Genomic DNA, 20,293 nt, shown 5'->3' on the forward strand with positions numbered 1-20,293 from the left:
TAGTTTTCTAAATTGAGGCTGTGAATCAGTATGATGGAGTTTTTTTAACAGGGTCACTCATTCTTGCACTAACAACATTAAACCTTGTTAAAATGGACCAATGTGGAGACTCACTTTTGCTTAAATCACCAGTAACCTCGATTTGCTGCTTGCTAACACATTGCTTGAACTGAAAACTAATCGATTGTGTTATTATTACCACTTCTTATGCACTCCTCCATTTATTAATGCTTCCAGGTATCTATCATTGAGACTCATGCTGTACTGAACTGTGATATCACCAGCAAAGAAAACCCCAGATATTAGCATACCATCCGTTTAGAGTAGATGACACCACACCGCTGACATCTCTGCCAAGTTTGAACCTCAAAGACTTGAACTACCAACTAAGTCTTCCACTGCTCTTTCACTCAAGCATTAGCTACTTTATTCATTCACACCTATGCAATCATTGGGAGCGAGCGCTTCACCATGAAAGGTGCTTCATTTTTCTTTCATCCAGAGTCCTCGGTAGCAGTGTTGTTAGCATTAGCATTGCCTGGTATGTTCCTTTTGAGTTCATGTACTGCAAGTACAACGTGCCTCACTCTTGTTTGTGCATTAAATGTAAATAAAATATCATAGAACTGATAATAAAGGGAGATTTTAACATGTCGACGCGTGCAGTGCTTTTTACGAGCAGGTTTTTTTCTCCATGTTAGCGATTGACAAAAAAGCCTTTGTCATGTGTGTTTGCCTTGCACATACTGCCGGTGTGTTTGTGCATGCACGCATGCCCGCCTGCATGTATGTATGTTTGTTTGCATGGGCATGTGTGTGTGCACTGTAGGGTGTGCCGACCTGATGACGCTGGACACCATGACCCCGCCGGAGAGGAAGAGACAGGGTTATATCCATGAGCTCATCCAGACTGAGCAGACCTATGTGGACGACCTGGAGCTGGTGCTGGAGGTACACGCACACACACACACACACACACACACACACACACACACACACACACACACACACACACACACACACACACAGACTCGAAAATATTGGGATATTTACAAACTGTCAGCTTCTCTGTGGTAATTTGAAGCACTGATCTAGTTTCTGTCACTGCTTGTTTATGCATCTCAGGTTTTCTACAAGCCCATGTCTGAGTCAGGCCGTCTAACAGAAGCCGAGATGGCAGTTATCTTTGTTAACTGGAGGGAGCTGATTATGTGTAACACCAAACTGCTCAAGTAAGTATCACACGCACACATGCATGCACGCACACACACACCACCTTTAACCATTCTGTTTAATGTCTTTAATCTTTTCTGCTTCTTGCAAAAGTGAAGTCTGCACGCTGAAAGATGGAGATTTACTTAGAGATCTGCTTTTTGATCTGTTCAAAGTATTTTAGATGGTTCAGCCAGAATTCACAGGTGCACATGCACACACACACACACACCTGTCACACAAGCTGGAAGACTTGACACTTCCATGCTTGGATTTGCCTTAGTTGTAACAAAACTCTTTTAAGTGTTTCACATCATCATTATCATCATCACCATCTGTGTCTCAGGGCTCTGCGTGTCCGGAAAAAGACGGGAGGAGAGAACATGCCGGTTCAGCTGATCGGAGACCTGTTGGCGTCGGAGCTGGCGCACATGCAGCCCTACATCCGCTTCTGCTCCTGCCAGCTCAACGCCGCCGCCCTGCTGCAGAGCAAAACCTACAACCAGCCCGACTTCAAAGACTTCCTCAAGGTACGAAGTTGTGTTTTTAGTTTTTTTTGCAAAGTCTTGAAATTGGATTGACAACAAAAAGGTACAAAATAGATGTGTGAGTTCTGCGAGACAGAATAAAACATGGATCTTCATGTTTCTCATTCGCCTGCCTCCTCTCGAGCAGAAGATCGCCACTAACTACCGCTGTAAAGGAATGCCGCTGTCCAGCTTCCTCCTCAAGCCCATGCAGAGGATCACACGATACCCGCTGCTCATCAAGAATGTACGTGGAAACTTCTCTAATTACAATATTCCTCAAACACCAACTTTTTCTGTCTGATATTCATTGCCGTCGCTCTCTCTTCTCTCGGGCAGATCCTGGAGCACACACCAGATTGCCACGCAGACCGCGGCCCGCTGAAAGAGGCTCTGGAGCGAGCCGAGGAGCTGTGCTCTCAGGTCAACGAGGGAGTCAGGGAGAAGGAGAACTCAGACAGGCTGGAGTGGATCCAGAGCCACGTCCAGTGTGAGGGATCTATAGAGGTAAACACACATCACACATGCATTTTTTTTGCCGTTAAACCTCAGATTGTATATCATCTGTAACCAAATGCATACATGCAGCAGCAAAACCAGGGAGCATTTATCACTAAACCACTTTATTGTACTTGCCTCTTGCCTCAGTCGTGCTTTACTGTCTCCCCGTCTCTCTTTCAGCACTTGGTCTTCAATTCTCTGACTAACTGCCTCGGGCCTCGCAAGCTGCTCCACAGCGGTCGGCTCTACAAAACCAAAAGCAGCAGGGAGCTGTGGGCTTTCCTCTTCAACGATTTTCTCCTCCTCACACACAGCGCCAAACCTTTTTCCTCCTCAGGACCAGACAAGCTATTCAGCCCCAAGACCAACATCCAACTGAAGATGTACAAAACAGTAAGCAAGAGGCCAAGCACTGGACAAAGGGTTTTAATATGAATCATGGTGTTAAAGTGCGATTTGTGTTTATTGGTCACATCGCTTATTATTTTCATTTTACTGGATATCAGCCCGTGTGTCCTTCATTCATCAGTTTCTTTTCCTCTCCAGCCACTATTTCTAAATGAGGTTTTGGTGAAAATGCCTCCAGATCCTTCCAGCGACGAGCCGCTCTTCCACGTCTCGCACATTGATCGCGTCTACACACTCAAAACCGAGACCCTGAACGAGAGGTACACACACACACTCACACACAGTAGGGTGTCTGCATAAGTCTTAGCAAAGAGATGATTAATCCGTCTGGAGTTTTCACACGTTTATTGTTTTGCCAGGACGACGTGGGTGCAGAAAATCAAGGCGGCGTCTGAACATTTCATAGAAACTGAGAAGAAAAAGAGAGAGAAGGCTTACCAAGGTAAACACAGTCACGTCTACTTTAATGACATCGAATGCTACCTTAACATCTAAGAACAGCCATGTCCAACTTCAGAATGAAGAGATACTAAGACTTTGAATGTTGTGGTGGCCAGCGTTATATTCCAATCTGATTCAGATTGAAGTAAAATATAGATATGAAGTGAATCAAAAAAGGAAATTTCATATAATTTACTCATTTTTAACACCAATACGTGTATATTCCACACAGTATTCTATGGTTCTGGTGTTTCAGCTGTATGTACAATGTTTCCCTGTTTGTTTTAGCACGTTCTCTGAAAACCAGTGGTATCGGCCGACTGCTGGTGACCGTCACTGAAGCTCAGGAGCTCAAAGCCTGTAAACCCAACGGTGAGGCCCCTGTGCTGTTGTTTAGTGGCTGTTTGTTGCTCCATTTATTTCCTTTCCTGCTCCAATCCATAAGTAATTAATTTAAAAAAGGTTCATTACTGCCCTCCAGGGAAGAGCAACCCGTACTGTGAGCTGACCATGGGGGCTCAGTGCTACACCTCCCGGCCCATCAGCGACACTCTGAACCCCAAGTGGAACTTCAACTGCCAGTTCTTTATCAAAGACCTCTACCAGGACGTCCTGTGTATCACTGTGTTTGAGAAAGACCAGTTCTCTCCAGATGGTAAGTGGGTTAGAGACACACAATTATAACTACAAAGCTTCTTGTCCTGTCTCTTTCTGTTCTGTCTGACTTTGTGTTTCAGATACTGAAAACCCATCAACTTGTGTGTAAACGTCTTTAAAGCTTTAATTTCCGCACTCATGCTTAATTACCGTCTCCTGCCTCTCTAGATTTCCTGGGTCGGACCGAAGTTCCCGTTGCAACCATCAAGAAAGAGATGGAGAGCAAAGGTGCTGCCAACCGGCGCTTACTGCTACACGAAGTCCCGACTGGAGAGGTTTGGGTGAAACTAGACCTACAGCTTTATGAACCGAGCAAATGAGGACAGCAAACACTCCCTCAGGCACAGACATTCATTTTAAAGTAATGAGGAAGAAGACACTTTTCATAAACAGTTTTAAGAGCCTAAAAGTCCCTGTTTGCGGCGGCATAAGCGATGCAATGAAAAACTCATGTTCTGGCTTGTGTCCCTGAGCTGTTTGGACCCATTTATATGACCTCAAAAATAAAGTGAAGGAGAGCAAGCTAAAAATGCAGAGTGACAAACTGGTAAAATCAATTTAGAAGTAGTCATTTATTCTGGAAAAGGGAATTCAAAAAAAAAAAAAAAAGTAAAAACATGAACAAAATTGCCAATACTTCACCATGCCTTAAGATATAACCAGGTTGTTTTTCTAAACAGTTAAGAAATGCAATATTTTTGTATCATTATATAGAAATATATACAAATTTGTATACAATACTATTTCAATCTTAATGAAGGAATACAGCCTGTCCAACATGTGTACACATACTCTGCTATGCATTCACTCTGCCCTTTGTTGCACAACACTGTACAATGTAATGTCAAAGGTCACACCTGTGGTGACACCAAGTATGCCATTAAAACCTGAAAATGGCGCGAATAAAAAGGTACATAAAGTAAACACGTGACTGTTTCACTGTTTTCCCACAGTCCCGCACATTGAAATTTCAAATATGGTTCCAGGGGAAAACTAAGAGGTAGTTAAATGCCAACAGAGGTGAAGATGTGTGTTGAACAGATTTTATTTGAATGTAGGAAAGGACTGAAGTTGCTGTGAACTTCCACATGTGGAGAAACAGCATCCGGTCTGACGGCACCTTCCATCCGGTGTGGCAGTTGCAAGTATGTGGTATGGTATCGTGTCGAGCCTGGGTTAGACACATGGTGTTACTTTTCACACCCGACTTAGTGTTTCTTAACTGATGTTGCAGATCTTATAATGTTATTGAAATGTGCATATGTGTACCTGCTGGGCTGCTTCCCTTCAGTCTCGTCCACCACTGGTGTTTTGGTGGATGAGGATGAGACCAGTAGAAGTGTGTTGACCTGAGACTCACTGGGAGGACGAGCACTCTGAGGCAGCTGCTCTGCTTGTCTCCTTGTGTACTGACATCCTTAAATAGAACAGAAATTAATTTATAGAAAAAGAAAACATCACAAATCTGTGCAAAGATCTAAAACGAATGAAGATTTCCAATCATTTGCATTTCGTGAAGCTGAAGTAACAAGTGATGGTAATGAAATGAATATAAATGAGTATAAACAACTGTTTAGCATTCAGCTAAAATGTAATGTAGCAGTTGCACAAGTGAATTGGGCCAGGGCGCCTTCAAGTGTTTATCTCAGTCAAACTCAGAACAAAGCATTCATATTAAGCCTTCAATTTCCTTTTGAATGAAAATGAAAGATACCTGCTTCACAAGAGCGGGCTGTTCTCTTTTCTCTCAGTCTTTGATGTAACTGAAGGTGTAATGAGTCCTTTAAATCAGCCGTGTTGAGCTAAGGATAGAGCAGTGAACACATCGTCACTAACAGACAGATTTGAAACATGTGAATATGTCTAGAACTGATTTTTCTCACACATTGAGTGAAATATCTAAGCCATAAATCACCTTGAACTGTCTGGTGTTGAGGATAAAGGGATTGTACTCCTTCAGATCGTAAGTGTCTAGAAACACACATCCCTGACAATGAAAAACAGAAGTAAGAGGAAGTCAGATAAATGAGTGTCTCTTGGGTAAACCAACGTTGCACAGAAGAAAGTCTGAGCTTCGGCGTTACCTTGGTGTTGCAGTGATGCAGGTAGTGACTGTACAAGCTCTGGCGCCTCTGGGCCTCCAAAGGGCTACAGCTGGACACATGTTCCTCCACTCTCCTCTGGAGGGGGAACCATACCTGCTCAGTCCAGTGCTTGTGCAGCAGCTCCCTCCTCCTCAGCTCGGCTACGTCTCTTTGGGTCAGAAACATCTCCAGCTCCTCGATAACGACATAAGGACACAATTCAGTCAACATGGGAGTTACAGATAGCTCAAGATATTTCCATGTGATGCAAAGCTTTCTTTTTGTAATGGCAAGAAGAGCAAGATATGGAAAAATCTGCTACTTCATAAACTGATTTGAGCTTGAAAGCAACTTAAGTAAGAGGATTTAAAGGGATATTTCAACATTTAGGCAAATTTGCCAAATTTGCCAAATTCTGTGCTCGAGATTTGCTGCGAGATGTTCGTTCGTCATTGTAAACCATTGCATGTATGATGTACACAAGGAATAACATCTCCCAGCAAATCTCGCACATGCGGACAACCATCAACAGAGCCACTGGGAGTTACTGCTACAACAAGGCTGAAAACAGAGATCAAATTCATTTTTTCCAAACAACTTTTTCATTTCATGGCTCAGTACGGACGAGCAGTATGGAGGTATTTGGATGTTTTATAGTGTGTGTTTTGGACGATTCACAATTGAGCACTATCCGCCGCCATTATATGAAAATCCATTGCCAGTCGGACCCCACCTGGAATTCCAACAGTATTTTGATAACTCTGAAAGTTCTCCAAAACCCTTCTTTGGCATGACGGTGAGTAGAAAATTGGTGAATTATTGATTTTGGTGAAGTATCCCTATAAATATAATATATGCTACAAAAAACATAAGAATCTTACCTTCACAAAACCATTTCTTGTGTCCAGTAATGGTTGGATTATTTCTCTGGCCTGCTGATTTTCAGCCTTCACCTTTTCCTAAATGGCAGCACATGTACAGTAGTAAGAAAAGTCACTCTCTCTTACTGTGTCAGTGTTTGTGGATGAGTGCATTACCTGCAGTTGTCTGAGGGAGGTGTGAGAGAGCCAGGCCTGTTTGGCGACGGGCCGTGGACCAGAGGGCAGAGGCTCATCCCTTTTCCCTGCTTTCCCACGTCCACTGGTCGGCCTCACACTCAGCTGAGATGAAAACTTTCCAGCCCCTGTTGCATCCTTCACCTCTGCTGGGCATTCCTGTAACACCAGTAGAGCAACTTACTTGGTATTAAAAACATCCTGTTGTTCTACTTCGCAGTTTCATTTTCAGAAATCATGTGTTGTTAATCTGAAAAGACACCATCTTTGTATAGTTAGATCAGACTCGAACTACATCTTGTTTCATAACTGTGAATTTTACCCCACTGTGAATGCAAGTATGTGTGAAAACATAAACTGCAGAGACAAGAGGGGATTGTTGACTCCTGGAAATCCCAGCTCGAGTTCACCTACGGACCAGACACAATCATTGAGGTACACAGGAGGTAACAGAAGCCAGCACAATAGGCAGTGACAGATCGTGTCACTACGTGGAAACATGAGCTGCGTCTCACTGTTACGCCACAATATAGTAGGACGTGTATGTGAGAGCAATATAGAGATTTCTCACTGGTCTGACCTAACAGGTTTGGTATCAGCATGAAAATGGCATCTTATTTTACGTTGCTGTGCCTCTTGTATTAGTCTGAATTAATAGCCCTATCTTCATTTAATGTGCAGGGCATGGATTGGGATACTTTGATCCAGCCCTATGCATTTTTCCGTTGTCCATAAGAAGATAAGAGTAGTCATGTGTCTGTCAATAACTTGAAACCTTTTTCATTCATGGTACATTCAGACACTGTCACTGTCCCGACCAGACAGAGAGAGGGGCAGCCATGCATTGAGCCAAGCATTGTACTCACTGCCAAAACTACCCAGGCTGGCAGAGGCGCACAGCCTCTCTGATGTTAGACTGGTGATAAATTATTAGTTGGCAATAATGCAAATGCAACAGCAGTATGTATACAAGAGAGAAAAATGTCTATATATCTTACTGTTGAGAAAACAAACCTTCACCCTTATTATTATAAGAAGTTATTATGAGTTTGGCGGGTTGGTACTAATAGGTGTGTATGTTGAAACCATTTAATAAACTGTGTTTGTTGTTTTGAAGTTGTTTCAGTATATTTGTACCTGAAACAACCATGTGCGTGTTTTCTTTACCTGTGGTTTCAACAGACTGGTAGGAAATGATGTGTGGAAGGTGATCCAACCATTAGAAGTGTTTTTCTTCTTCATTGGGCCCATCCCTGCATCATGAGAAAGAAATAATAATATTGAGTCATCATCAGTGATGATAACGAGCTTGTTATGAGTCTGTTTGCCCCAATTAATTTCACCCTGAGTGTATTATCTGTAGTCTTTATCTAGGCTACACGCGTTACGCTTAAAGGCTACAAATGTAGAAGATATTTGTTTTTATTTCATGTATTTATTTTACATTAAATTAAGTTCAATTAAATCCATACAGAGTCTCTACTTTAGGATTTATAACCCTGTGTTAGCACAGTTATACTGTCATGGTTTCTTACCTTTGTTGACGAGGACGTTTGGGTTGAAGGTTCACGGAGAAAACGGCAAAAAACGAGCCAAACCTAAACACACACTCATCGTTTTAGCGCGTTTAAGCTCGTTAAATAAAACGTGAAACTCCGTGAAAGACTGGCGACTGGTTGTTTCTCCCCTCGGACCAGGTTTCAGCGGTCAACAGAGGCAGTAACCTGCGGAGACAGAGGAGGAGAGGAGAGGAGAGGCCTCCTCCAGGTGTCCTACCGTCTGGAGGTTTTCCTGTTGCCATGACACCAGCAGGCACGCACAAGCGAGCACGCGCTGCAAAGACATTCTCAGAACGCACGTGGAGTTTCACATAACAAATTGTTAAAGTTTTTTAAAATGTATTTTTGTTGCACAATTACTGACATTTTAGGTCAAAAACATAAACATAAATAATTAATTAAACATTTTTAAATTTAGCAGATCATTTTCACTTTTATTTATTTCACTTTTCTTTTTTTTTTTTAACTTATACTCTCAATTACAACCAATGTCTATTTTAGGAAGGGGATACCTTGTCTAGCACTCACGTGTGTTTAGACAGTGAGTTTATCCAACCTGAGTAATAGGCTGATATATTTACACAGACTGAGAAATATCCATTAATAGACACTGAGACAACCCTTAGCCTGCTCGTATCACAGGGGATTCTGACTAGCTCAAAGAAAATCGGAGTAGAAACAAACAAACAGCTGTGGCCTATTTAGATGAACATTTCTTATTTAAATTGTAAACTTTAATATTCAATGTCAGCCAGGTGAGCAGAGCTTCAGAGGGAGTCCATGTGTGTGGAGCTGTAAATCTGTTACTATGCGGTGCAGTGGGTTAGGGAGTTGTACTCTGCTGCTCTTAATGCGCCCGTTGACACCTGATGTGCGCTCTCAAGGTGTTCCGCTGCAACAACCCAGACACCTGCGGAGCATGCCAGTACTTAATGTTTGGGTATTAGCTGCGTAAAGGCAGGGCAGGGCTTGGCCAGATCATAACTTGGGATTTTCACTGCTTTCTTTCTTTCCGTTTGCCGGGTCCTGGACAGGGGGGAGACTACATGGATTGGTGGACTTCGTTGGCAGCGTGTATTGCCCTCCTATGGATTTTCTGCTTTATAGACGGTAAGAGGGAAAAAATGACAAGTGGGGATTTGGAGGTTTTTCGGGAACTACCTTATGGTGTTAACAGCTTTCAATGCACATCTTTAAAAGTACCCTATTGCTCTTATATTGTGTTTAAGTTTTGCAAAAAAAGAAAAAAAAAGAAAAAGAAAAATTGCCTAGAATATATGAACTGATAGGATAATTTTAAATCAGGAAATCATGACATTACTCTGATTTTACGCACGCTCAAACACGCGTAACAGCGCGCGTCACTCACTAAAACATTTGAGTTATTTTGTGTGTAGTACATCTTAAAGAGTGTCTGGCTTAATATATGGCTCGGAAAAATATTGGTTTTGTTCACTTGAGACTGTGCTTTTGGCAATTCTGAGATTAATAATAAAAACTGATTTTGTGCCAAATCTATTCAAATATTAATATTTGCAAAAATCTAAAGAATTTGTCAGTACTGTAGAATAAAGCATCTTTAATAACGACGAATCCTGTGCGTAATAACGCGCCACGCCACTCACTTGCGTGCTCAGGTGACACCCACTGCCCACATGGCTGGTGAACCGACTTTAATCCAGTGGCAGACGCTGTTTGTAATGGTTACTGACATTAGCCACAGTGTTTAATTAGACTCCAGCTGACCCCGTTACCCTCTTATCTCCAGGCAACGCCGTGCTTGAGCTTCGGCTGCTCTTCCATGCTCTGACCAAAGCAGCTTGTCACCTGTACCTGGCCCTGCTCCCGCTGCGCCGAGCCGCCACCCACTTCGCCGACTGCGCGAGATACCTCTTCAATCATGCCCAACAGACCCCGTCCCAACACGGCTACCTCCACCAAGGCCAACCCCTGGCCAGGAAAGGCACGCTGCACTTCCTGGAGGGCATGTGCGTGGTATGCGAGACTGTGCCCAACCTGATGGGCGCGGCGCTCGGCGTGGGCGCCGCCTTCTGCCACATGCTGCAGGGAGGCTTCTACGTCCTGGCGGCGACGCTGCGCACCATCCAGATCAACCTGTTCTCCCAAATGAACGGAGAGAAGGAGCGATGGGACAAAGAGCGACACAGAGCCAAAGAGAGCGAGAAAAAGCTAAATTGTAAAGTGTTGGAATACATCTCGGTGTTTTGTCAAGACCCTGTCAGCGCTTTACGCATCAAGGTCGACGTGCCACCTGTCTATAGATAATCTTTGTACAACGATTTCCTGGTTAATTGGCACATAAGAGGCCTTCTTTTAATTGCTGAAGGGTTACAGGTGATTGGTTTGCAGAGAGGTTGAACTTTGACCTCTGATGTTGCTGAGGGAATAGTACCAACAGAATCAAAGAGAAGAAATGATATTCAAGTGTGGAAAAAAAGATAAAGAATCTATGGTGCATTTTGTTACATTTGTTTTACATTTATTGAGATGTAAAGAAATTAAAATAAATGTCTCAAATTAAATCTCACATATTTGATTGGTTGACATTGTTGTGACATTGAAACCTTTACTGCTACATTACTGCTCATACAATCAAAGTGTCATAGTACAGCGTCAGTGTTTGCTATCTGATTGGACCGTTCATTTAGCAGTGCTTTACTAATTAGTATTTACATTAACAATTAATCTGAAACAGAGAGTTAAAAACATATTAAAACAATAGAAATTATTAAAATGAAGTTCACAGACATCACCAGTGCTTCATTTGGAAGGGCTGGAAGGTCACTGTTGTTTTTTCAAGTCTAAAAATAGTTAACAACGACTAGCTCTGATTAAAATTGTCAAACAAAATCAGCAACACTGTCACCGGTGGGTCACCATGCCAGGTGTGTGTAGCTTTATCTTAGCCCTGTCAGATCGGTGAGGGATGAGAGCAAGGACACAGAGAGAGGAGGAGGCCAGGTTAAGTCCGGCGTCCAGGATCAAGTATTTCGTCTGACTGCTCAGAGGTATGGTGCGACGGTTCTGCATTTAAAGGCACAGAGGGAGGAAGATGAGGACGAAGATGTGGAAAAAGGGAAAGGAGGAAAAGGATCAGGTAGGGGTGAAGACTGTGGGCAGGTAACCAACATGGATCTGTTCCCTTGGAGACTAAAGCCTTGCGTCAGGTGTTGTCTGGAGCATCTGGGGAGGGATTTTCCCCGCTATAGGGAGATAGGAAAAATAAAAATCATCCCTCAGACTTGTGTTTGTTGGTATGTTAAACTGTACAGCAGGGTAAACAGACAAAATGTCACAGACTCAAAACAACTGCTTGTCTTCATCACAAAATCACAACTTACAAAGTATGTCTCCAATTCTTCTAACAGCAGCTTTGTTCACTTTGTGTTCGTTCTGCTCAGACCTGCGATGAGGAACCAAGATAGACAAAGTAGGGCTGTGCAAACATGCATAAACTCTGGCGTTAAAAATGCAAACAGCTTCTCAAGCACCGCAGAAAATGAGCTTAAAACCAAACAGATCTGCAGGGGCTAATCCCATTACTCACGCCCTCAACTTTGTCACAGCCTCCAGTCTCCGCAGGGCCGACAGAACGTTTTTCTGTGTGTCGGATGAAAGGGCTTCATAGGTGTGGAGCTCACCTGCAAAAAGCACACAGAGATAATCGGTGGTGATGTGATCTGTGGAGTTGGAGCAGCTGGAGATGGTTCTAGAGGTCAGGGGGTTCACTTTCAGTTTTACCTGAGAGGATAAGCTTTGTAGCCAGGCTCCTCACAGCGGGTACAACCTGTTTCTCAGTGAATACATGGACTCCTTCTTCAGAAAGGTACCTCAACATCACCTGGACAAAAGAACATACCCGATCAAGCAGAAGAACTTGTTTTATACATTATTACTTTTAATCCCCTAGATGTTTTACTTAATTTATTTTATAAATTCCATAGTAGTGGCCCATGTTCAAAGGGAACAGCTCACCAACTACCTCACCCAACCCCCATCCAAATAATTGGTAAATTAAGTGTAACTGGTTCATTTAACACCACAGAGGACTGAACTCTATTTTAGAGTCTGAATCATTTATCTACTCATTTATTTTTTTTCACCAGAAACATGTCCCTTTTGAATAAACTGGCCTAAAAACACCTGAATCAGCTGAAAACGAGCCCCATTTAAAAATGAATAACCAATGATAAGTTTATCTAGGTTCAGTAATGCTGAAATAAAATAAAATCTCCCATCTAAATAAGCTAAGTTTCATTTATGTACGTAATCACACCAAAGCACCTGATAGGATTCGATGAAGGGTTGTAGTAGTGCCTGCAGGAAGGACAGCACCTCCAGCCCTGTGTCTGACGGTGTCACTTCCTGCTGACTGACATGGACCGCTCCACATTTCTTCAGGAGGAGGCACGCCTCCTCGAAGTCCTGATCGATTGACATACAGACATGAATACAAAACCAGTAACTTCTGGATTTTATATAAAGTTCAACATTTTGGCAAACTGGCCCATTGCCAGAATCCCTATAGTCATAGCAGTACGTAGGTTCGTTACCTTTATTTGTCGGTGCAAGCTATTTTTAGAACGGCGGAGCAGAGCCGCGAGCTGCTCAGAGCTACGCTACGGAGGCTAATAGGATTTCTTGGTTTCCCTCATCAAACTCATCAAATACACAATCCAACAACTCCAAAACGCTCTTGTGGACAAGTTGTGACCTGCACATTCACCACGCTATGAGATAATAACAGAACGTTATGAGACAGACTTGTTTTAGAGGCAAATGTACAGACTGCTTGCTGGAAAACTGACTGATTCCCTGACTGGAACGTGCATCAGCTGTTTTGCATGAATTGACCTCGAAAACAACTCTGTCTCGTAACGTTCTGTTATTATCTCATAGCGTGGTGAATGTGCAAATCACAACTTGTCCACACGAGAGCATTTTGGAGTTGTTGGATTGTGTATTTGATGAGTTTGATGAGGGAAACCAAGAAATCCCATTAGCCTCCGTAGTGTAGCTCTGAGCAGCTTGCGGCTCTGCTCCGCCGTTCTAAAAACAGCTTGCACCGACAAATAAAGGTAACGAACCTACTGCTAAGACTATAGGGATTAGGGCAATCTGCCGATTTGCCAAAATGTTGAACTATCCCTTTAAGCAGCTTCCACCCATAGTGGAGGTGTACAGGTTGACCAGTGGTTATATTTCTTCACCAGGGCCAGTGTGTCAGAAGTCGAGCTCTGAACTAAGATTTCATACATGATTTAAGAGGACGATAATCCCCCTCGTCCTGAGATGCTCGGGGGGAAGCTGAGCCTCGACAGATGAGGGTGTTACCTGAGACAACTTGTCAGGGATGAAGATGAACTCGTAGGAGAAGAGCTCCTGTAGGAAGCAGAAGGAGGTGAAGAGCTCGTCTGTGAACACAACGGTGGGTCGCAATGAATCAAAAGCTCAGAGAAACTTTTGCATTGTCAGCTGAACAATATAACGCGCCCAGCCCCTCACCTCTCTGATTGCTCTTAGTGATGTGTATAGAGGTCGCGAGCAGGGCCGGACGCACAAAAATATGCAGCGCCTGATTCCTATAGGAGGCCAGCATCAGCACCGGCGCCGCTATCCTCATCACGCCGTCCTCTGGGCTGATTGGTCGCTTCCTCGCTGGCTCCTCCTCCTGAACCAGGTAGATACGCCCCGCTCTGTGACGAACCACGGAGCGATGAAGGGTCACGGTGGATGACATCATGTCTGAGTTGGAGGCTTGTCCTGCAAAAAAAAAAAAAAGATCTCTGTTATCTTTCTGAAACAGATAGTCCGGAGTCTGCGAGGGTCAGACTGGCCTCGGAGCAGTTTGTGTGCTCTTGTGTATGTGTGTGTGTGTGTGTTTATGCGCCTGCATGTGTGAATCTACACACACCCGAGACTTGTAAAGTGAGACGGTTCAGTGGGGTCCTCTCAGGATAAGTTACTTAAAGTGCATTAATCCACTGAACATCTCCTAAGTGAATCTGAACGCTCGTGCCAACTCACATTCATCTAATCTGTCTGATCTACCTCAGAGCTAAAGGAGCCTTTAGTGTCCCGAGGTGAAAGCACTCAGTTACTTCTCTCTGCATTAACTCTGTCTGCTTCACTTAAAATGTAATATGCAAATGCCCCCTGCTGGTCGTTCAGGGGACGTGAAAGTAAAAGACCCATCAAAGTCCCACTGTGAGGGGAGCTTAACACTTATCCAAAACATGAGCTCATGTTTGATGCAGCTGCATTTGCACTGATCTCATTAAGCTACATAATAAATAAATAAAAACATCTAATGTATCAAATTCATTAATTGCAGCTGAACAGCTATTTACACTGCTATCCCAGACTTCTGCATTGGTTGTGGACACAAGAGGGGAATGTTCAATCCACTGTGTTTGGGGAGGAAATAAAGGGAGAGTGGACAAGCCCTATGATTTTTACATTGGGATCATATACCCATAAACACAATAAGTGAGAGGTTTGTTTCTGAAACTGTTATTTCACTGTTATGGAAAAAATGCATACAACTTTAACTTTAGAAAAGTTAATCTGCACTAAACTGATTTTCTATACAATTAAGAGAATACAGTAGAGATCTACTGTGAGAAATGTAGCTGTTTAAGTATAAGATCTCAATCAATGGATAAACATTTTCAAACCCCCTTTTTTTTTTTTTTTTTTTTACTTTATGTCAACATTAATGCAACATGGATGGATGTAGTGTGTCAATAACATAAAACATCTAAATGTATGCATTAATTCTGTGAATTTACATTGCCTTTATTTTTCTATAATTAAAATTCACTTATTTATTTAGGGTTTACGATTTGTTATTAAAAATAGTCTGTAGTTTCTAAAGCCTCCTCCTTTTTCCTTTATACATGGGTGTTAATATGATTACGTGTTTGTTGTTGCTATTTGTTAGTTTAAAAGAAATCAAATACATTTTTGGAATAAAAGACAAAGCAAATCATTTTATCTTCTCTCACCCACCAGGCCAGTTGAGCCGAGCGCCGCAATCCAGCGCCAGCTTCCTAAGCCAGAGAGTTTTGTCTGTGAGCTGCTGCCACAGCAGACCTTCTCCTGTTAAGACTGTGATAGGAGCCTGGAGCAACAGGCTGGCCATCAGAGACCACGGGCTGATCAGAGAGCCCTCTTCTTGGAGCCGTACCATCAGATGAGCCAGCCAGCTCACACAGGCCTGAGCCTCTGCAGTGGGCCTCTGAGGAAGATCTCTGTGAATAGAGACAAAGGGAGGAGAAGAGGAGAGAGTGAGCCGGATGAAGGGAGAGACGCAGCCAAACAGACTGTGCTGCAGTCAGGCAGGAAAATAGATGATTATTTGTCTGCAGCTACAACTGAGGACAATGCTTTGGTAACATTTCTGTTGATTTATAATTATTTCAGAAAACATTGTAGAATAATAATTACACTTATTTACATATATTAAATATCAAATATATATATTCTATTCATATTAAATCATTATGCAAGGTATTTAGAAACGTACTGATGCAGCGATATAAAGTAACATTTATGGAAAATATAACTAAACACATGAATTAATTTGTAGAATGTAAATTACACAGAGCTTGGTTGGTAGCTAATATGGAAATTGGAACTCATGACCTCTTCATTTCTAAAATCCTTGTGGGCACACATGCAGAAAAACAGACGAGTGTATGCTGTACAGATTTGTAGAGAACTTTTGAACCTGGGTATGAGGTTGTATTGGCTCCGATTTATCTTTCCTTGACACAGCTGTCTGACTGACAGGGGACGGCCAAAGTTCACATGCATGGTGCCGTAATCTTCCTGAAGCACTCTGCTCGCCTTCAGCAGACCCTGCAGAGAATGACGAAGACTGGACGTGAATCCCGAGCAAAAACAATCAGCAGTATTTATAGATGACCCTCCTGACCGGCAGTAATGGGGTCAAAGTCATTTTATTTTGCAAATCACAAATGAAACACAAAAGAGAAATGACATGTTGGTAAGGATACAGAACAGGCCAGAATAATGAGGCAGTCAGGCTCATCTGAACCCAATTAACCTCCACCATAAACAGTTCCACAGCAGCGTGAGTGCTGTGTGGACGGTGGTGAGGTGTCTGATTATCAATTATTGCTGAAGTGAGTAACGTGAGCGGGACACACACCGTGGTGCTTTCTTTGGGCTTGGGGATACCCAGTAACTCATGGGCGAGCAGCGACTCCTCCAGGACTCGGTCGTAGCTGATGCTGACCGGCACCAGCGTGATGTCGAACACCTCACCTTTAAAGTAGGGCTCCAGAACCATGTGCATCATACCTGCAGGCACATACGGGTCATATAGGGTGGGAGATACATTTATATATGCAGTATTTAGGCAAGGCAAGGCAATTTTATTTGTATAGCCCATTTTTACAAACAGTTTGTCTCAAAGGGCTTTACATGGCATCATAAGAACATCCTCTGCCCTTAGACCCTTACATCGACTGAGGAAAACCTCCCGGGAAAACCCTTTTAACAGGGAAAAATTGGAGAAACCTCAGGGTGAGCAACAGAGGAGGGATCCCTCACCCAGGACGGGCAGATGTGCAATAGATGTTGTATACAGACAAGAAAACAGTTTATAACATAGAATATGGAAAACTTGGAAATGTTAACAAGAGCTGAAGGCAGCTTCTGGTGGGAGGAAAAGCAGGGAATGAAAATAAGATGTCCACAACACTTTATTTGTCACATTTTCAAATAATCATCCACGAATGCAGCTGTTTCTGGCCTTCACAGGAAAACTAGAAGTCTGCAAAGACCCGTGGGTGTGAAAAACTGAGACATGCGGGGGGAAAACGACTTGGATCACACTGCTGCACAGCTACAGCAGCAGAGTATTTCAGCTTCTATGATACATATATTTATATTTAATCGAGGTTTTGGAGACCGAATGGCAACAGAAAAAAAAGCTCATTATGCTGTGAGATTATAGAAACAAAAACTTAACCTGAGACACACTTACACTGTGTCTACATGTGTACACTCACCTAACTTAGGTGTCAGGGACTTCAGTGTGCGACTCCTTAACCCTTCCACATAAAACTCCATAGGAGCATGTCCTTTCTACGGAGAGGAGACATGAAACAGATGGATGCCAAACAAGCTTTGTGAAAAACTAAAGCCAGTTGTAAAAGAAGAAGAGCAAGTTTCAGCTTGTTACGTCTGATGGAGCAGATAATCAGATTTTACCCTGACTATGGTTTTGACATATTCTGACAGTACTGCCCAGTACAGTTTGTCAGAGCCGATGGCACGTCGGATAAAGAAAGCTCCAGAGCGACGCAGGATCTCTCCAACCATCTTCATCCCTGCAAGAGCTTTACAGCAGAGAGAACGAGAAATTAACAACGGGAAAAGTAGAAGTGACCTCGGAGATGTTGTTATGTATACATCTCCATATCATCTATGTAATTCTGCAGTTTTGAATCAAATAGATACTTGCGAATTCCTGCAGCAATAACAGGTATGGGGATGTCGTAGGTGAACAGGAGGTAGGAGATAATCAAGAAGTCCACATAACTCCTGTGATTGGGCATCAGGATCACAGGGGTTTCCTGAACGACTTGTTGGAGCTGGAAGGACAGCAAAAAAGATAATAGGCTATTTACAGCAGCATGGAAGGAGAACTGAAAAAACAAACCAAACCTGATTTAATGTGTGACTTAAAATACATGCAATATTCTCCGTTCTCATAAGCCTAAACTTAAAGGAGAGGTTTGACATATCTAGCCATTTAACAGGCCAGTATTGAGTGGGCAGCTAGCTTAGCTTAGCAAAGCACACAGTCAGTTTTTGTACAATTATAAAGTAAATGAGAAGTTTCCTCTTGCCTACAATCTGTTTGCTAAGCTAAGTTAACAAAGCATGCTAACAATCCTCTTACAGGCCTTAAGACAACGTGATAATTATTCTTTCAAATTGTTTAAAGCAAGCACAAAGACAGCAAAGACAGGAAATTAACGTTTACTGGTCAGAAGGCTGTTAGATACTTATCATGGAACCTAACCTAAGTGTTTAGGTTAAATTAGAGGGAATTACATGTACACTATGCTTTATGAGCTTTTTAATTTATCATTAGTTGACATCCGAATTTTGATTTTCAGATCGGCTACTAAAAGGTTCAGTTCTGCCAAATTAGGTTTCAGTGCTTTAAACATCACAAATGTTAGAGGCAGATCTCAAAATCAAAATGAGTGCAAATAAAAAACTCAAAGCATCGGCATCCAGCAGCCACATACCATAAGGGATTAGGGAGTGTATATTTTCTGTTTAGGGTAGACTGACCCTTTAAGACACCTGTAACTCTGGACACAGCACTGACCGTGTTGAGGCCCTCCATGTTGACGAAGATGCTGGTGAAGAGCCTCTTGAACACCTTGGTGAGTGTGTAGCCCATCAGCCTGACAAACCCCAGCTGCAGGTTTTGAGACATTTCCTCCAAAATCCCACAGGCCTCCTCTGTCACCTCCTGCACCGTTGACCCCGTCTCCATGGCGATCTGAAGAGGGATGCAGGGGAAAGACCGACTCCATGCTGATTAAGTTGTGGTGTGAAATTTCTTTTGTCACATTTTTTTTTTTTTTAAATCCCACCTCTTTGGTCACATAGCGCAGATACTGGGACTCCAGCACGGCTTTGTTGAGCTCAGCCGTGGAGCGGGGTGGGGCTCCCTGGTAGGGGTGGGGGTTAAAGGTCCTGAAGGCATGGCCAAGATCACTGCTGCGTCTCCTCTCCTCCAGTATGTCCACAAAGTCCTCCTCATGTTCCCGGCCTTCCCTGCCTAATTCCCTATACTGGAGAAAGGAGCCGTGCAAATGTTAACTTACAGCTAAGGTCAGTGTCTGAGACCTTTAACAGAGGAAAAGACCAGGACGGAATAGAAAAATGTATGATGTGGTTTGTCTTGGGATTTTCATATGTGAGAAGACAGAAAGAGGAAAGAAAACTTATTTTGGGAAGTTAATAGCTGCCATGGGTATGAATACCAATCAAAGAACACAGGACACCAAAAAAAAAAAAAAAACATTTAGGTTCAAATCATTAAAAACATATTACTCCATTGGGAGTGCAGGGTTTTACACCAAAGAGAGAGTTTCTCTGTGTTCCCTTGAAAATAAAAACCTTAAGTTTAAGATGTGTAGTTGTAAATGGGGGGCCAGTTGTGGTCAAAACTACAAGTTCTTAACTTTTGAGTTACAAAAAACAACAACTAGTTGTTTATTCCTGGATTATGTAGTTTTTAAATTAGGAAGGACATTAAAGCGTTTTCTCCCCAACATATACAACATATGAAACCATGCAGGCCTTTACCCACTTATGAACAAAAACACAATGACCCATTATCTGCAGTTTTGTACTATGACCGGTTGGTTGGTGGCTGGAAACACGAGTTACAGCAGCTTACAGGCTTCAGCTCTACTTCTCTGTGCTTAGACACTTTCAACACACAGCACATAATCCGATGGGTTTGTCTCAGATAGTTTCACTTTAAACTCCATATCCTTTATAATTTATAGTCACCGCTAACTTTTAAAGCGGAGGGCAGCCTGGCTGAAGTGTCGCGATAAACAACCTTATCCAATAAGAAGAAGCGGACAGGTGGTCTCTTACCGTATGCGTCATCCTGCACGGGAACAAACCAACAGACAAACACCGTCCTCCTCGCAGGTGCAGCGGTCTGTCCTCATTGACTTTCGCTTTCCGTACTCCAGAGTTTCCCTCGGTGCACCCTGCGTTACGGTGCAGCACCCTGGGGCCCAGGCCAATGGTGTCGC

The 20,293-nt window shown here is 42.9% G+C and overlaps 3 protein-coding genes and 1 pseudogene across 7 annotated transcripts in view; 2 read left to right on the forward strand and 2 right to left on the reverse strand.

The window, feature by feature from the left end:
* The window catches only part of itsn2a (intersectin 2a), a 37,409-nt gene extending 33,036 nt beyond the window's left edge, over positions 1-4,373 (forward strand). For all 3 annotated transcript variants that reach the window (XM_085770945.1, XM_085770946.1, XM_085770944.1), the window contains 11 exons: positions 830-951; positions 1,126-1,232; positions 1,559-1,742; positions 1,888-1,986; positions 2,079-2,246; positions 2,421-2,633; positions 2,787-2,908; positions 3,008-3,090; positions 3,378-3,461; positions 3,571-3,744; positions 3,915-4,373. In XM_085770945.1, the coding sequence (XP_085627071.1) occupies positions 830-951; positions 1,126-1,232; positions 1,559-1,742; positions 1,888-1,986; positions 2,079-2,246; positions 2,421-2,633; positions 2,787-2,908; positions 3,008-3,090; positions 3,378-3,461; positions 3,571-3,744; positions 3,915-4,066 (1,508 nt within the window). In that variant the 3' untranslated portion in view covers positions 4,067-4,373. The remainder of the gene's footprint in view (positions 1-829; positions 952-1,125; positions 1,233-1,558; positions 1,743-1,887; positions 1,987-2,078; positions 2,247-2,420; positions 2,634-2,786; positions 2,909-3,007; positions 3,091-3,377; positions 3,462-3,570; positions 3,745-3,914) is intronic.
* A 402-nt stretch (positions 4,374-4,775) lies between these two features.
* Positions 4,776-8,609, reverse strand: fam228a (family with sequence similarity 228 member A). 2 transcript variants are annotated; one of them, XM_085770949.1, is made up of 9 exons: positions 8,421-8,609; positions 8,053-8,138; positions 6,868-7,044; positions 6,712-6,789; positions 5,831-6,022; positions 5,662-5,733; positions 5,461-5,548; positions 5,016-5,163; positions 4,776-4,917 (listed from the first exon to the last, which is right to left on the reverse strand). In XM_085770949.1, exons 2-9 carry the CDS (start codon positions 8,134-8,136, stop codon positions 4,791-4,793), a joined length of 966 nt encoding a protein of 321 aa, XP_085627075.1. In that variant the 5' UTR covers positions 8,137-8,138; positions 8,421-8,609; the 3' UTR covers positions 4,776-4,790. The 2 variants fall into 2 exon arrangements, with proteins under 2 accessions (XP_085627075.1, XP_085627074.1); XM_085770948.1 differs by having other exon boundaries at positions 5,831-6,025.
* A 496-nt stretch (positions 8,610-9,105) lies between these two features.
* LOC146961885 (uncharacterized) lies at positions 9,106-10,992 on the forward strand (annotated as a pseudogene). The gene is made up of 2 exons (XR_015035218.1): positions 9,106-9,554; positions 10,213-10,992. The product of XR_015035218.1 is annotated as an uncharacterized LOC146961885 (transcript).
* On the reverse strand, positions 10,919-20,207 carry gnpat2 (glyceronephosphate O-acyltransferase 2). The gene is made up of 16 exons (XM_085770947.1): positions 20,130-20,207; positions 19,112-19,312; positions 18,841-19,017; positions 17,962-18,091; positions 17,709-17,836; positions 17,507-17,582; positions 16,642-16,793; positions 16,198-16,328; positions 15,477-15,718; positions 13,971-14,228; positions 13,800-13,879; positions 12,750-12,890; positions 12,207-12,306; positions 12,013-12,106; positions 11,807-11,868; positions 10,919-11,668 (listed from the first exon to the last, which is right to left on the reverse strand). The coding sequence occupies exons 1-16, from the start codon at positions 20,139-20,141 to the stop codon at positions 11,616-11,618; spliced, it is 2,037 nt and encodes a 678-aa protein (XP_085627073.1). The 5' UTR covers positions 20,142-20,207; the 3' UTR covers positions 10,919-11,615.
* Positions 20,208-20,293: the final 86 nt, after the last annotated feature.

Source organism: Trachurus japonicus, chromosome 24, assembly GCF_045865225.1.
Source record: "Trachurus japonicus isolate A0001 chromosome 24, Traja_1.0".
Classification (NCBI taxonomy): Eukaryota; Metazoa; Chordata; class Actinopteri; order Carangiformes; family Carangidae; genus Trachurus; species Trachurus japonicus.